This window comes from Pseudophryne corroboree, unplaced genomic scaffold (assembly GCF_028390025.1).
Source record: "Pseudophryne corroboree isolate aPseCor3 unplaced genomic scaffold, aPseCor3.hap2 scaffold_1455, whole genome shotgun sequence".
Lineage (NCBI taxonomy): Eukaryota > Metazoa > Chordata > Amphibia > Anura > Myobatrachidae > Pseudophryne > Pseudophryne corroboree.
The window spans coordinates 20,388-36,441 of NW_026968084.1; the positions used below are offsets into that span (position 1 = coordinate 20,388).

The following is a 16,054-nucleotide window of genomic DNA, read 5'->3' on the forward strand; positions in this document are numbered from 1 at the left end:
CAGTATCCCGGCTGGTGCAGAGACTATATAAATACACAAGGTCAGAGCATGGTATATAGTGACATCTCAGCACTGTACATGCTCAGGCTTAGCAGTAATATCACCAGAGATACAGTATCCCAGCTGGTGCAGAGGTTATATAAATACACAATGTCAGAGCACGGTATATAGTGACATCTCAGCTCTGTACATGATCAGGCTTAGCAGGAATATCACCAGAGATACAGTATCCCGGCTGGTGCAGGGACTATATAAATACACAAGGTCAGAGCACGGTATATAGTGACATCTCAGCTCTGTACATGCTCAGGCTTAGCAGTAATAACACCAGAGATACAGTATCCCGGCTGGTGCAGAGGTTATATAAATACACAAGGTCAGAGCACGGTATATAGTGACATCTCAGCTCTGTACATGCTCAGGCTTAGCAGTAATATCACCAGAGATACAGTATCCCGGCTGGTGCAGAGACTATATAAATACACAAGGTCAGAGCACGGTATATAGTGACATCTCAGCTCTGTACATGCTCAGGCTTAGCAGGAATAACACCAGAGATACAGTATCCCGGCTGGTGCAGAGACTATATAAATACACAAGGTCAGAGCATGGTATATAGTGACATCTCAGCACTGTACATGCTCAGGCTTAGCAGTAATATCACCAGAGATACAGTATCCCGGCTGGTGCAGAGATTATATAAATACACAAGGTCAGAGCACAGTATATAGTGACATCTCAGCACTGTACATGCTCAGGCTTAGCAGTAATATCACCAGAGATACAGTATCCCAGCTGGTGCAGAGACTATATAAATACACAAGGTCAGAGCACGGTATATAGTGACATCTCAGCACTGTACATGCTCAGGCTTAGCAGTAATATCACCAGAGATACAGTATCCCGGCTGGTGCAGAGACTATATAAATACACAAGGTCAGAGCACGGTATATAGTGACATCTCAGCACTGTACATGCTCAGGCTTAGCAGGAATGTCACCAGAGATACAGTATCCCGGCTGGTGCAGAGACTATATAAATACACAAGGTCAGAGCACGGTATATAGTGACATCTCAGCACTGTACATGCTCAGGCTTAGCAGTAATATCACCAGAGATACAGTATCCCGGCTGGTGCAGAGACTATATAAATACACAAGGTCAGAGCACGGTATATAGTGACATCTCAGCACTGTACATGCTCAGGCTTAGCAGTAATATCACCAGAGATACAGTATCCCAGCTGGTGCAGAGGTTATATAAATACACAAGGTCAGAGCACTGTATATAGTGACATCTCAGCACTGTACATGCTCAGGCTTAGCAGTAATATCACCAGAGATACAGTATCCCGGCTGGTGCAGAGGTTATATAAATACACAAGGTCAGAGCACAGTATATAGTGACATCTCAGCACTGTACATGCTCAGGCTTAGCAGTAATATCACCAGAGATACAGTATCCCAGCTGGTGCAGAGATTATATAAATACACAAGGTCAGAGCATGGTATATAGTGACATCTCAGCACTGTACATGCTCAGGCTTAGCAGTAATAACACCAGAGATACAGTATCCCAGCTGGAGCAGAGATTATATAAATACACAAGGTCAGAGCATGGTATATAGTGACATCTCAGCACTGTACATGCTCAGGCTTAGCAGTAATATCACCAGAGATACAGTATCCCGGCTGGTGCAGAGACTATATAAATACACAAGGTCAGAGCACGGTATATAGTGACATCTCAGCACTGTACATGCTCAGGCTTAGCAGGAATATCACCAGAGATACAGTATCCCAGCTGGTGCAGAGACTATATAAATACACAAGGTCAGAGCACGGTATATAGTGACATCTCAGCACTGTACATGCTCAGGCTTAGCAGTAATAACACCAGAGATACAGTATCCCGGCTGGTGCAGAGGTTATATAAATACACAAGGTCAGAGCACGGTATATAGTGACATCTCAGCACTGTACATGCTCAGGCTTAGCAGGAATATCACCAGAGATACAGTATCCCGGCTGGTGCAGAGATTATATAAATACACAAGGTCAGAGCACGGTATATAGTGACATCTCAGCTCTGTACATGCTCAGGCTTAGCAGTAATATCACCAGAGATACAGTATCCCAGCTGGTGCAGAGAGTATATAAATACACAAGGTCAGAGCACGGTATATAGTGACATCTCAGCTCTGTACATGCTCAGGCTTAGCAGTAATATCACCAGAGATACAGTATCCCAGCTGGTGCAGAGACTATATAAATACACAAGGTCAGAGCATGGTATATAGTGACATCTAAGCGCTGTACATGCTCAGGCTTAGCAGGAATATCACCAGAGATACAGTATCCCAGCTGGTGCAGAGATTATATAAATACACAAGGTCAGAGCATGGTATATAGTGACATCTCAGCACTGTACATGCTCAGGCTTAGCAGTAATATCACCAGAGATACAGTATCCCGGCTGGTGCAGAGACTATATAAATACACAAGGTCAGAGCACGGTATATAGTGACATCTCAGCTCTGTACATGCTCAGGCTTAGCAGGAATATCACCAGAGATACAGTATCCCAGCTGGTGCAGAGATTATATAAATACACAAGGTCAGAGCATGGTATATAGTGACATCTCAGCACTGTACATGCTCAGGCTTAGCAGTAATATCACCAGAGATACAGTATCCCGGCTGGTGCAGAGACTATATAAATACACAAGGTCAGAGCACGGTATATAGTGACATCTCAGCTCTGTACATGCTCAGGCTTAGCAGGAATATCACCAGAGATACAGTATCCCAGCTGGTGCAGAGACTATATAAATACACAAGGTCAGAGCACGGTATATAGTGACATCTCAGCGCTGTACATGCTCAGGCTTAGCAGTAATATCACCAGAGATACAGTATCCCAGCTGGTGCAGAGACTATATAAATACACAAGGTCAGAGCACGGTATATAGTGACATCTCAGCACTGTACATGCTCAGGCTTAGCAGTAATAACACAAGAGATACAGTATCCCAGCTGGTGCAGAGGTTATATAAATACACAAGGTCAGAGCACGGTATATAGTGACATCTCAGCACTGTACATGCTCAGGCTTAGCAGGAATATCACCAGAGATACAGTATCCCAGCTGGTGCAGAGACTATATAAATACACAAGGTCAGAGCACGGTATATAGTGACATCTCAGCTCTGTACATGCTCAGGCTTAGCAGTAATATCACCAGAGATACAGTATCCCAGCTGGTGCAGAGATTATATAAATACACAAGGTCAGAGCATGGTATTGTTGTGGAAAAAAGACACAACGTGAATAGTTGTAGCCAAATTTTAAAGTTTATATTGATAATGGCAGAGCAAGATTACAATAAAGTGACAGTCAGCATGCACTTTACAAGTAATTACAAGGGAGCTCCATCTGCCTCTCGAACATGGCATAGATGGCCCCTAATATTGCATATTACAAAGAATTACTCCACCCAAGCTTGGACCAATCATAGCAGGCCTTGAGGCCCGTTCCTCCTTATCGAACACCATCTGGTCCTGGGTGGGCACATGACACAAATCAGCAAGACTAGGGTGACTTAGCAAAGTAAAGCAAGTTCTTGTCACGTACCTACATTCTTTGTCAGCAAAACATCTTACATAATAATGTCTGTTACGTATTACATGATATTAAAAAGTCAGAATAGATTCTATACATTGCTTAAATTTCCTTAACAATTCTCACCCTTTTGATAATTTTATTATCACACATATATAAAAACATAAACTAAAAGGTAACAATGGCAGTACTACTAATGCTAAGAGGGTGGTGTGACTGTGACTGGGGATGATATAGCCACAGACGCACCTGGGCCTACCCTGACTCTGTTGCCACACCCCGCAGTCAATTGGTACCTGCAGGTCAAAGTCTTGTCCTTTAGCAGCCGCTTTTCCCGGGCAAATTAGGTCCACCCAGTACTCTGATGCCCCCAGGTTTTATTATGTGACAAAGTACCAATTGAGACAGGATGTACGCAAGAGGAAGAACTGACTAAGTACTGCCTCGCGGTTGCTATTCTGCTAAGCATTCACACACCTTTATTGAAGCATTCACACACCTATCTATCTAGCTGTAAGAATAATAACAGCAGCCGGAGGTGCACTAGGGCACAGAGACCACTCGGTGAATTCGCTGGAATCGGAATGACTGACTCGTCGAAATCACTTCTCGGGATAAACTCCCTCTGGGGTGGTGTCCAAACTGTCGAAGTACACCTGCGGGACCCTCTTTCAGAGATGATGTCTTCCACCCAACTCTTACAACAACTGAGGGGTCTCTCAGAAGAGATGGGCAGTTGGGCTAGGCCGTCAGACGGTCACCCCTGTGGCTGTTATCATTCTTCCTATTAAGCGAGCGAATCCACATTTTTCCTGAAATGAGAAATACAGCACATTAAGCATTTCCAAGCGATCAAAAGAAATACAATCAATCCTATCACTACCACTATGGGTTTTATTAAATCCGATAATAGATTGTTAAACCATACACCAATTGACCCCATCCAGGAGAAGGGATTCCATCCCTCCTTGGATATGTCTCTAGCTTGTTTCTGTAATTCCTTTACTTTATTCATGTGCTCTTCTATGGGGTCATGTGAGTCCTCAATCCAGGTACAACATTCCTTCCATATAACAGCACACATTCCTCCCTCCATAGCTAACAAATAAATGAGAGCCATCCTATTTTGTAGGGTCACCTTCCTAATTTGAGCCTTTTCTTCATTGATAGCATGGATGGCACTTGTGGTCTCATTAATTATCCCATCCATAATATTTGCATATTTATTTAACTTATTTGCTAATTCAATTCCCCAGCCTGTCCAGGCAGGGAACCACATCCAGGCTTTATCTGCTGCAGTAAATAATTCTCTCTTGTATCTAGTCTCTCTAGGGCTTGTTTCTATCATATTGGTAAAAGAGATGTTCTCACGTTGTCTTATGGCTGGCACAACTCTTCCTATAGTGCAGTTCCCCCATGCTCCCATAGGAAGCCATGAGTATGCCCTATTTCCACAAATATAGTATAGGCCTTGCTTCAGCACCCTAGGGATTATCTTACCATGGTTTCCCAACCAGCTCTGAAACCATACCATATTATTGTGCACTTGGGTCTTACAATCCCAATCATCCTCATCCGTCTGGTTAGGAGAGGCACACCTAGGGGCACAAAGAGCTTTCATATTTGCACACCAACATTGATTGTTACAGTTACCGTTCACCTTGTCACATAACTTTTCATTGTATTCCATGTTAAACACTAAGGCAGCATTTTTACAATTTGTTTCTCCAACATATACCTTAGGTAAGTTGACTAGGTGACCTTTTAGTTCAGCCACGTGGTTAATAAACATAGGCCCTATGCACATAGTGGGCGGAGAGATTATACCAGCAATTTCTAAATATATTCCTAGGTCTGAAAGAGCATTGTGAGCAGTGTGATTTATGTCTATTTCAACATTATAGCTATAATCTGTGAGGTTAAGATCATTCATCGAGATAGGGATACCAATCAAAGGGATTCCTTTATGGTTAGCAGGAACATAAGAACAGATCCAACAGTCAGTGGCGTTCAGCTCCTTAGCTGTCTGCTGATGTAGAAGCCATATAGAGTTATTTTGCTTTTCTCCTTTCACCTGCACACACTGATATAAAGCACAAACAAGCAGGCAGAAAAACAAGCGTATCTTAACAGTCCATTCAGTTCTCTTCTCCCCGGGGGCCCCATGCTTTTAGGACCAGTTTGCATCATTGACCTGAAAGTTAATTTTCTTACAGTGAGAAGCGTACTTTCCTCTCCACTTTGACGGAGGTCACTGTGGTCAATAGCACCTGGTACGGGCCATCAAATCGGGGTTCCAGATGTGTCTTGTGGATCTGGTAAAGAAGAAAACACTTTGCCATGCAAATTAGTCAGTGGCTTATGAAGCTGAACAACGTAGTCAGTAAGAGAAGCGTACTGTCCATGCAATTTGAGTGGCAGCCTGCCAAACAGTATCTCAAATGATGAAAGTCCATGTAATCCCTTTGGGGTATACCTCATTGCAAAAGGATCTACTAGTAAAGCTTGTACCCATGTAAGTTTTGTTTGCTCACAGATCTTAGACATTTTTAATACGCTATTTGCTCTCTCAACCGTTTCATGTAGGCCATACCTGCACACAAATTCAGATATCAATTTCTTTGCTGTTACTGCAGCCGTTACCTTGGCAACAGGCCACGCCTCTATCTACAAGGACAACATAACCATTCTGTTATAAAGTATTTCAAACACTGTGCAAACCAAAATATAGCAATCATAGCAATCATTCCCCCTTTGGAAACATATGAAGGGAGATGTGCACACAATCGACCATCCTCATGTTTCCAAACAATATTTATTTATTTATTTGCAACCTGCCTTCCCCCATTTACCAAGTGTTTGGGGACCTGCCTGATTTGACATACTTTCTCTCTTGAGAACACGGGCTGCTCCACTGTCCACCAGATACTCCACTGAGTAAAAAGGCATTTCAGAGAGGGTCAAGTGGACAACGGCATCACCCCCCTACTCTCCGAGTGTTAGGAAACGAGTACAATGTTACAAATTGAGACCCTGGAACTCTGTGGAATGTGTGACAACTGGGGAGTTCCAGTACTCATGAGTGAAGCTGCGGTCAGTATGAATGGCCGCAGCAAGACCTTTTCTAACCCTATAACCATTACTCCTCCCAGTGGTCGGATGGTGCCTGAGGTGCTAGTCTTCTGCCCAAGGCAGCCGCGTTTGAATGGGCGAATTAGGTTCGCCCAAACTCCGATGCCCTCCAGTCTTACAAGGTTACAAGGCACCACCTGAGACTGCGAGTGAGGGGAAAACTAGCTACAGCTAAGGTGACTATAACATGAGAACTAAACAAACAAGTTATGTGCAGCGCTGCCGCCAGTACAAAAACACAAAACTAAGGCTAGTGGGAAGACCCACAAAATATGACACTGTAGTTACCAGGCTAGTAAACAAAAGTATAGCACTCTAAATAAGTACATAAGAAATCCTGGCATGCAAACAGAAATATATCCTAAAATACATGAACCGAATGCAGCTAGTGGGAAGACCCACAAAATATGTCACTGTAGTTACCAGATTAGTAACCAAAAGTATAGCACTCTAAAGTACATAAGAAATCCTGACATGCAAACAGAAATATAACATACAATACATGAACCGAATGCAAACAGGAATGAACCACTGCTGTGGCTCATAACATCAAGATGACTGGTAACACTGGAAGCCCTCCCTGTCAGGCGCTATCCTGCCCCCCTTTTTGGAGCTGGACAATTTCTTGCAATGTGGCCCTGTTTCACACAATTGTAGCACTTCACATTTCTGGACTCCCAATTGTTCCTCCCCCTAAACTTACCCCTCTGGGGGTTACCAGGTGTGTCAACTACCATCACCCTCTGGACCATTTTCTTCTGTACCTCCTGTATATTTCTCTGTCTTCAGCTGGCTAAACTCACTTGTACCAGGCATGAACTGCTCTCTAACAAGTTAGGCTGAGGCTTGAGGCAAGCGATATTCCTCAGCCCTTTCATCTCTCTCACCTTGGGTTATTTTAGGAGTGATGACAAGCTCACCTTCCACTCCACACAAAACCCTTCCTCCCCCTCTTTCTCATCTGACTGTACCTCCCCTCCTTGCTGATTTGCCCTTCCTGTTCTTGTTTCTGATGTAAAAAAAATACTTTGGGCTTTTTGCTGTCTTTTATAAGATTCTACCATCCACCTACTCCAAGCTGCCTATTCATTTGGCTCAGTGAATTTTGTTTTATTTTTTGTAGAGGGTTGCCCAGCGGGATAATTCAAAGGTTCCCTCTTTTGGGATCCCACAATCCATCCCCCTAGTCAGCCTGCCCCACTTAGGTAAATGCCGGCTGACCCATTTGCCATATTTCTTACTCATCTCCTCCTGTGGGGTACGAGGAGTCTCAGGACGTCCATTACTCTGATTTGGTGATCAGCCAAATCCACGTTTGCTGTGACTGTTTCCCATAGCCCTGCTATGGTGGAGGGGACTCTTGCACCCCTCTCTCAGTGTTTCACAGCACTATATTCTATGGCTATTGGCTGTTAGGGGAAGTCCCACACAGCGAATCCCCGCTTTTGGTCCCTCCAAATTTTCCAACAGAGCCAAATGAAAATCAGCAAGGCGAAGATGCCAAACAATATTTGCCCTCTAATGTCCTCTAGGTTAAACCATGCAAGTAAGGGATTATCTAAGTAAGAAGTATGATTTTTCATGAGACACAGAGAGACGCCAGTCTGCAGCTTCAGGACACGCCCTTCAGTGTAGCGAGAAACAGACTCAAACCAGTGTACACAGAGCTGTCAGATAGCAGGCCAGGAGGTAATCAGAGATTATATCGCTCCTGTTCGGGGGAGAGCCACAATCAGTTGCCCACAGACTGGTATCGACAAGCAAGGGTAGACCAGCAGAGAAACTACTCTTCACCAACACTTATCCTTATATTTGTCCTTCCACTATGCAGACAATGTTAATGACAGTTTACGTGACAGACTGAGAAGATAGGAAACATTCGTGTCTGAGGACATTAGGGTCCTCTTACTTTTTACTCCACTGCCCCCAGCATGCTTGGGGCAGCACAATCATTCAGCCATAAAGGGCCTCTGTCATGCTGATGTGGCAATGTGCCAGCATCTACATACACTCACACATGCATATCAAAACAGATATTACAACACAAAACAACTATTCAGGTTCTTGGGATCTGTACTCACGATAGTGGGACGGAGGGTCTTAGGAGCAGAGGAGGGGAGAGCAGACAGAGACACAAATGTTCTCACCTTTTTTGAATGGCGCCAATCTGGTCTCCAGTCCTCCGTTCCTGTCCTGATTCCGTTCCAATCGTTTTCAGATCCCGGGTTTCGGCACCAAATTGTTGTGGAAAAAAGACACAACGTGAATAGTTGTAGCCAAATTTTAAAGTTTATATTGATAATGGCAGAGCAAGATTACAATAAAGTGACAGTCAGCATGCACTTTACAAGTAATTACAAGGGAGCTCCATCTGCCTCTCGAACATGGCATAGATGGCCCCTAATATTGCATATTACAAAGAATTACTCCACCCAAGCTTGGACCAATCATAGCAGGCCTTGAGGCCCGTTCCTCCTTATCGAACACCATCTGGTCCTGGGTGGGCACATGACACAAATCAGCAAGACTAGGGTGACTTAGCAAAGTAAAGCAAGTTCTTGTCACGTACCTACATTCTTTGTCAGCAAAACATCTTACATAATAATGTCTGTTACGTATTACATGATATTAAAAAGTCAGAATAGATTCTATACATTGCTTAAATTTCCTTAACAGTATATAGTGACATCTCAGCACTGTACATGCTCAGGCTTAGCAGTAATATCACCAGAGATACAGTATCCCAGCTGGTGCAGAGACTATATAAATACACAAGGTCAGAGCACGGTATATAGTGACATCTCAGCACTGTACATGCTCAGGCTTAGCAGTAATATCACCACAGATACAGTATCCCGGCTGGTGCAGAGACTATATAAATACACAAGGTCAGAGCACGGTATATAGTGACATCTCAGCTCTGTACATGCTCAGGCTTAGCAGTAATATCACCAGAGATACAGTATCCCGGCTGGTGCAGAGACTATATAAATACACAAGGTCAGAGCATGGTATATAGTAACATGTCAGCACTGTATATGCTTAGGCTTAGCAGGAATATCACCAAAGCAAGCTGTGATATTATACTGATGACACTTTCTGGATGTGACACAAGAACCCATCTGCAAGTGTCTCCGCAGTGAGAGTCTGAGACCTGAGGACAGATCAGCAGAGAAGTGACAGCAACATTCATACCCAATGGATATTACTCTGAGGAGCCCCGGTATGGTGACCTCTCTAATCATTCTGTCGATTGAGGTATTTGCTGCAATAGTCACCTATGCCTTTATTACATATGGCATTTTATGTGACTTCCATAAAAAGAAACATTTGCCTCCCGCTAAAAAAATCCAGTGTGCTGTACATTTGTCCAGCATCTTTTTCACCATTGTGTCGTATGCCAATTTACTCTGTGAAGTATTGTGGCCGGATCTCTGTAAAACACTGTATTCAGAAGGCGTATTTTATCTCTCTTACCATGGCCCTCATTCCGAGTTGTTCGCTCGCAAGGCGAATGTAGCAGAGTTACACACGCTAAGCCGCCGCCTACTGGGAGTGAATCTTAGCTTCTTAAATGTGCGACCGATGTATGCGCAATATTGCGATCACAAACGAGTTAGCAGTTTCTGAGTAGCTTCAGACTTACTCTGCCTGTGCGATCATTTCAGTGCTTTTCGTTCCTGGCTGACGTCATAAACACACCCAGCGTTCGCCCAGGCACTCCCACCGTTTCCCCGGCCACTCCTGCGTTTTTTCCGGAAACGGCAGCGTTTTCATCCACACGCCCATAAAACGCCGTACATCCGCCCAGTAACACCCATTTCCTGTCAATCACAATGCGAACGTCGGAGCGATGAAAAAGCCGTGAGTAAACTTACTTTCTCCATAGTAAAGTTACTTGGCGCAGTCGCAGTGCGAACATTGCGCATGCGCACTAAGAGAATTCTCACTGCGATGCGATGAAAATCTCCGAGCGAACAACTCGGAATGAGGGCCCATATACAGCGTGAGCTCTTGCGCCTGGTTCACTGCCCTGCTCTGCTTCTTCTACTTCACAAAGATCGCAGATGTCAGATCTGGCTTTCTTGGTTGGACCAAGAAGATGATAAACTATTTTGCTCACTATCTGATAGTGGTGATACACGTGTTGTTCCTAAATATGTTACATTTAAGAATTCCTCAAGACCCTTCCACAAACATCTCAGTCATCCCACCAGCCAGCTCTACATTTGGAACAAAAGCAGCAAAGTTAATAGTGGCAAAGTTTACTCTCGCTATGATCAGCGTGCCGTTTCTGACTATGATAATAAATGTCCTCTTAACTGGTCGGTTTCTGAAGCTTCATGGACATACGATGGGGAAGAACATGGGAAAATCTGGTAATGACACTCTGAAAATCTACCAGAACATTGTTTCTCAAATGACACATTTCTTATTTCTTTAGGCTGCATTTTATTTGTTTTTCTTTTTTTTCTATTTTTCGTCCTTCTCTCAGCAAAGTCCGGGGTATTGGGTGATTATAATACTGATGTTCTCCTTTACTCCAATACAATTTATTATGATTATTATTCATTATCCAAATGTAAACAAAAACTGGAAGGAGTTGCTCCAGTATTTCATGTGATCTAAACATTTCAGGGCTCACAGTTGATTTAATATTTTATTTATATAGCGCACACATATTTCGTAGTGCTGTACAGAGAATATTTAGCCCTTCATATCAGTCCTTTCTCCAGTAGAGCTTATAGTCTATGGGGTTGATGTATGAAGCATTGAAAAGAGTGGATAAGTGGGCCATTGGGAAAGTTTCCCGTTGCACTAATCAGCTTTGAGGCAGCATTTATCAAGTACAGTCTATAAAATGATACATAGTAGCTGCTTGGTTCTATGGGCAACTTCTCTCTTTTCCCTGCTTGATACATAAACCCCTATGTTCCCTACCACATGTCACCATCGCTGGTGTTTCACGTGTTCTTGGCCGCCTTTGGTGCAGGTACGTGCACTCCGGTGACATGCAGCTAATGCGGCAATTGTGGTGCTTCTGGGATCATTGGAGGCCATGGAGCATGGTGCACAGGGCAGAGCAAGTTCCAGGGCACAGTGCTGCAGTGTCCCTCATGCTGCTATTCATGCTGGAACAGCAGTGTGGGCAGTGCCATCTTGCTACTGCTCAAGTGACTGGGTCCAATCCAATCCTGGCCAGGCTTTGGCTAAACTGATTTCTCCAGCAAGTCCAGGACAGCACAGCCCAGGGGTATAAAGCTCCCAGTTTTTCAGGACACAGGTTGCCAGTTTCATAATTCACACAGCTCAGTGTATGAGTCTTGTAGCTTCGTTCCTCAGAATTTATAGAGCCTCTAAACCTGATAACATAGCACCATTGCATTCCAGTCCCATTCCAAGTCTGACCACATTGCATTCCAGTCAGGTTCCAAGTCTGATCGCATTGCATTCCAGTCCCGTTCCATTTCCAACCACATTGTATTCCAGTCTGGATCCAAGTCTGGCTTCATTGCATTCCAGTCTGGTTTAAATTCTGGCTACATTGCGTTCCAGTGCCATTACTAGTGCAACCACATTGCATTCCAGTCCCGTTCCATTTCCAACCACATTGTATTCCAGTCTGGATCCAAGTCTGGCTTCATTGCATTCCAGTCTGGTTTAAATTCTGGCTACATTGCGTTCCAATGCCATTACTAGTGCAACCACATTGCATTCCAGCCCGTTCCAAATCCGACCACATTGCATTCCAGTCCTGTTCCATTTCTGACCACATTGCATTCCAGTCCCATTCCAAGTCCAACCACATTGCATTCCAGTCCCATTCCATTTCCGACCACATTGCATTCCAGTCCTGTTCCATTTCTGACCACATTGCATTCCAGTCCCGTTCCAAGTCCGACCACATTGCATTCCAGTCCTGTTCCCTTTCTGACCACATTACATTCCAGTCCCATTCCAAGTCCAACCACATTGCATTCCAGTCCCGTTCCATTTCCGACCACATTGCATTCCAGTGCGGTTCCAAGTTCGGCTCCATTGCATTACAGTCCGGTTCTAGTCCAGAAGTGTCATCATCTCAGTCCCAGCCAGGTCAACTCTCTAGTTTGGTTCTTATCCAAGAAGTGTCATCATTCCGGTTCCAGCCCGGACAGCATTTAAATTCAGTTCTGAATTTATATCTCCAGCTACCATCTCAGGTGACCCAGTCAGGGGCCGTGACCGGCCTGCCGAGTGCAGCAAAACCCAAATTCCCTTGTAGGGATCCCTGGACAAGACCACCAGTGGGGTAAATCTATGCACCCCTGTCCTGGGTCCAGCCAACTACCGGATGCTTGTTCTGATTTTTCCCTTCTGGTCTAAAGTCCTCTCATACATCCTATGAATAGAAACTACATCAAACCACCAAGTCTCCAACATAACACAGCACCAAGTGCCAGTACTTCTGCCACGAGTTCGGAGTTACCCAAACAACAAACTCAGACACCACATACACAACAGGATACATTTTTTGTTGGAAGACCGTTGACCTACCAGTATATATTTGGAGTATGGGCGGTAACTGGAGCACCTGAAGGACATCCGTACAAGATGGGGAGAATATACAAACTCCACATAGTTGGGGCCATGGTTGGAACTGAAACCAAAACCTCAGTGCTGTGATATTTAAATGAGTTAATATTTAAGAGACTTGGAATATTCAGGATTTCTTCTGTAAATTTCGAAACTGATTTGGCGATTTTAATATTGCCTTGTACAGTAAACCAGGGTTGTAGCTAAATTCAGATAACATTAAACACCTGTAACTGGTGTCAGCATTTCCACAAATCTATTGCAGCACCATTTCCATACAGTATTTGCATTGAGTCATCAGACCTGTAAGCCTATACTGTCACACTTTACATGCAATATGAGAAAGTCATTGCTATTGTCAACAGAACCTGAAAGACAGTTTGGTTGTTTAGTAAATACCAACTTTGAATAATTGGAGTTAAAAGTAAAATTTACATGTTCGTAAAAATGTTTATAAAGTGATAATCAGTTTATACCACACAAATAACTTCTGTGAGGGACATATACATCAAGAAATATTTAAAATTAATGTAGTCCTTATCTCAAGTACTGGGGAATAGGGAAGACACACTTAAGAATCCAGACTGCATTGTACTCCTCATAGCTTTTGGTCTGATTACTCCTCATACTGAGCCTGTTTTCCTGTATTAGCACTTAAACCTATCACTGGGATATTTACATTTTTTATGTACTATACATACAGTGGCGGGCAAATTTAATTGGGACATAGGGCATAGTGTGTTATTTACCGGGAATGGTGCAGACTCACACACATGGCCACGAGCAGATAAAAATGCCGGTTCTGTCCATTAACAAACAGGTTTATGATATGTATGGAGCCAGAGTTGTTGAGTGAAAATTATATTGGGTCAGATGTACTAAGCCTTAAAAGTCATAGATTTCACGGTGATAAAGAACCAGCCAATCAGCTCCTAATTGCCATCTTACAGGCTGGGTTTGAAAAATGACAGTTAGTTGCTGGCTGGTTGATATTTTATCACAGTGATATCACTTTTCAAGGATTAGTACATCTGGCCCAATGTTTTTACATTTCATGTTAAATTGTTATTTATTCCATTTTCAGTAGAAATTATACACCTTGAAAAACAGCAAACATTGTAGACACCAAAAAGCAAGGCTTCCATGACTTCTGTTATATTGCATGACTTCTTCTCATTTTAATAAATTAGATTTGTTTAAACAAGCCGTCCCATTATTTATTATTGTGTTAGCCAGCACTAGTATATACTTACTGTTATCTGTTATATTGATAACTGTTGGAACCAGTAAATCTAGTGTTTTGATGCTGCTAAAATCACGGTGAAACCGTAACTGGGTCACCACGACAGTAGGGCAATTGCAGATGGAAATGGAAATGACCACCCAAAACTGACAAAACATTAATAACAAGAAAGTAATAAATGTCCAGATAACCCACAAAAGGATTTATAAAGAGACTTAGCAACTGGAGGTTACGGAATGATTCTTCATCAGTGTGGTGCAGATTTCTAGAAGTGGGAAGAATGATAAGACCAAAAAGAAAAGCAACTGATAAATTAAAGTGGAATACATTTACTAAGATGGGATGTTTCGGATAACAACCAATCAGATTCTACTTCTCATTTATCTAGCACCCTCTAGAAGATAATACCTGGAATCTAATTGGTTGCTATGGGCAACATCCCATCTTAAATAGAACTCCCATCTTAGTAAATTTACCCCAATGTGCTTGAAAAAAAAAAAAAAAGAACTGGAAAAGGGATGTCGAGGACCAAATCAAATAATGTGATAGGCAAAATCCCCGAAAGTGTCTGTCAATCATAAAATGTCATTTTAAAGAACTGCAACTCCACCACCACATCGCCTTAATATTCTGCTTGCTTTTTAATTCCTCTTGTCTAAATAGTATTTTTAAAGATGATAATTTATTGTGCAATTTTTATTTAAGCCACTTATCTGCTCCACCAGATATAGGGCGGTATTCAATTCTTTTCACCCCCTTCCACACCCGTTCTGTTTCTGCTGATTAACATGGTATAATCATTTCAGCTCGCTACCCCAGGGGTAGTGAGGGCGCTCACACTTTATGCAACTAAACCAGAATACTATGGCACCATATGCGTTATAACAGGGATCACTTTAGAAAGGAGATTGGGCGTGATATATCATTTTAATACCGCCCATAAAGTCTTTCAGGCAAAACTTTATTCATATGGTAAAATTCTTCCCAGCTTACACAGTTGTTCCCTGGTAGATCCAGCTCCATAGCTTTACATAGACCACACACGTAACTGAACCTAAGGATAACACGTAAGAACAATGGGGGTCATTCTGAGTTGATCGCTCGCTGCTAATTTTCGCAGAGCAGTGATCAGGGAAAAAAACATCAAAACTGCGCATGCGTATGCACCGCAATGCACAGGCGCATCATACGAGTACAAAGCGGATCATTGCTGAGTGATGGATTTAACGAAGAATCCATTCGCACGGCCGATCGCAAGGAGATTGACAGGAAGAGGGCGTTTTGTTGGTGGCAACTGACCGTTTTCTGGGAGTGGTTGGAAAAACGCATGCTTGTCCAGACGTTTGCAGGGCGGGTGTCTGACGTCAATTCCGGGAACAAAAAGACTGAAGTGATCGTAAGTGCTGAGTAAGTCCAGAGCTACTCAGAAACTGCACAAAATGTTTTTGCAGAGCTTGGCTGCAAATCCGTTCGCACACTTGCAAAG

General features: G+C 43.2%; 1 protein-coding gene across 2 annotated transcripts; it reads right to left on the reverse strand.

Moving 5' to 3' along the window:
* Positions 1-3,333: 3,333 nt before the first annotated feature.
* LOC134997687 (syncytin-2-like) lies at positions 3,334-9,422 on the reverse strand. 2 transcript variants are annotated; one of them, XM_063951304.1, is made up of 2 exons: positions 9,101-9,422; positions 3,334-6,287 (listed from the first exon to the last, which is right to left on the reverse strand). In XM_063951304.1, the coding sequence occupies exon 2, from the start codon at positions 5,551-5,553 to the stop codon at positions 4,408-4,410; it is 1,146 nt and encodes a 381-aa protein (XP_063807374.1). In that variant the 5' UTR covers positions 5,554-6,287; positions 9,101-9,422; the 3' UTR covers positions 3,334-4,407. The 2 variants fall into 2 exon arrangements, with proteins under 2 accessions (XP_063807374.1, XP_063807373.1); XM_063951303.1 differs by having other exon boundaries at positions 8,900-9,422.
* Between the last annotated feature and the right edge of the window lie 6,632 nt (positions 9,423-16,054).

What these genes read in the sequence shown, in the direction of transcription:
- LOC134997687 (XM_063951304.1), bottom strand. Translation starts at nt 5,553, where the DNA reads ATGAATGATCTTAACCTCACAGATTATAGCTATAATGTTGAAATAGAC.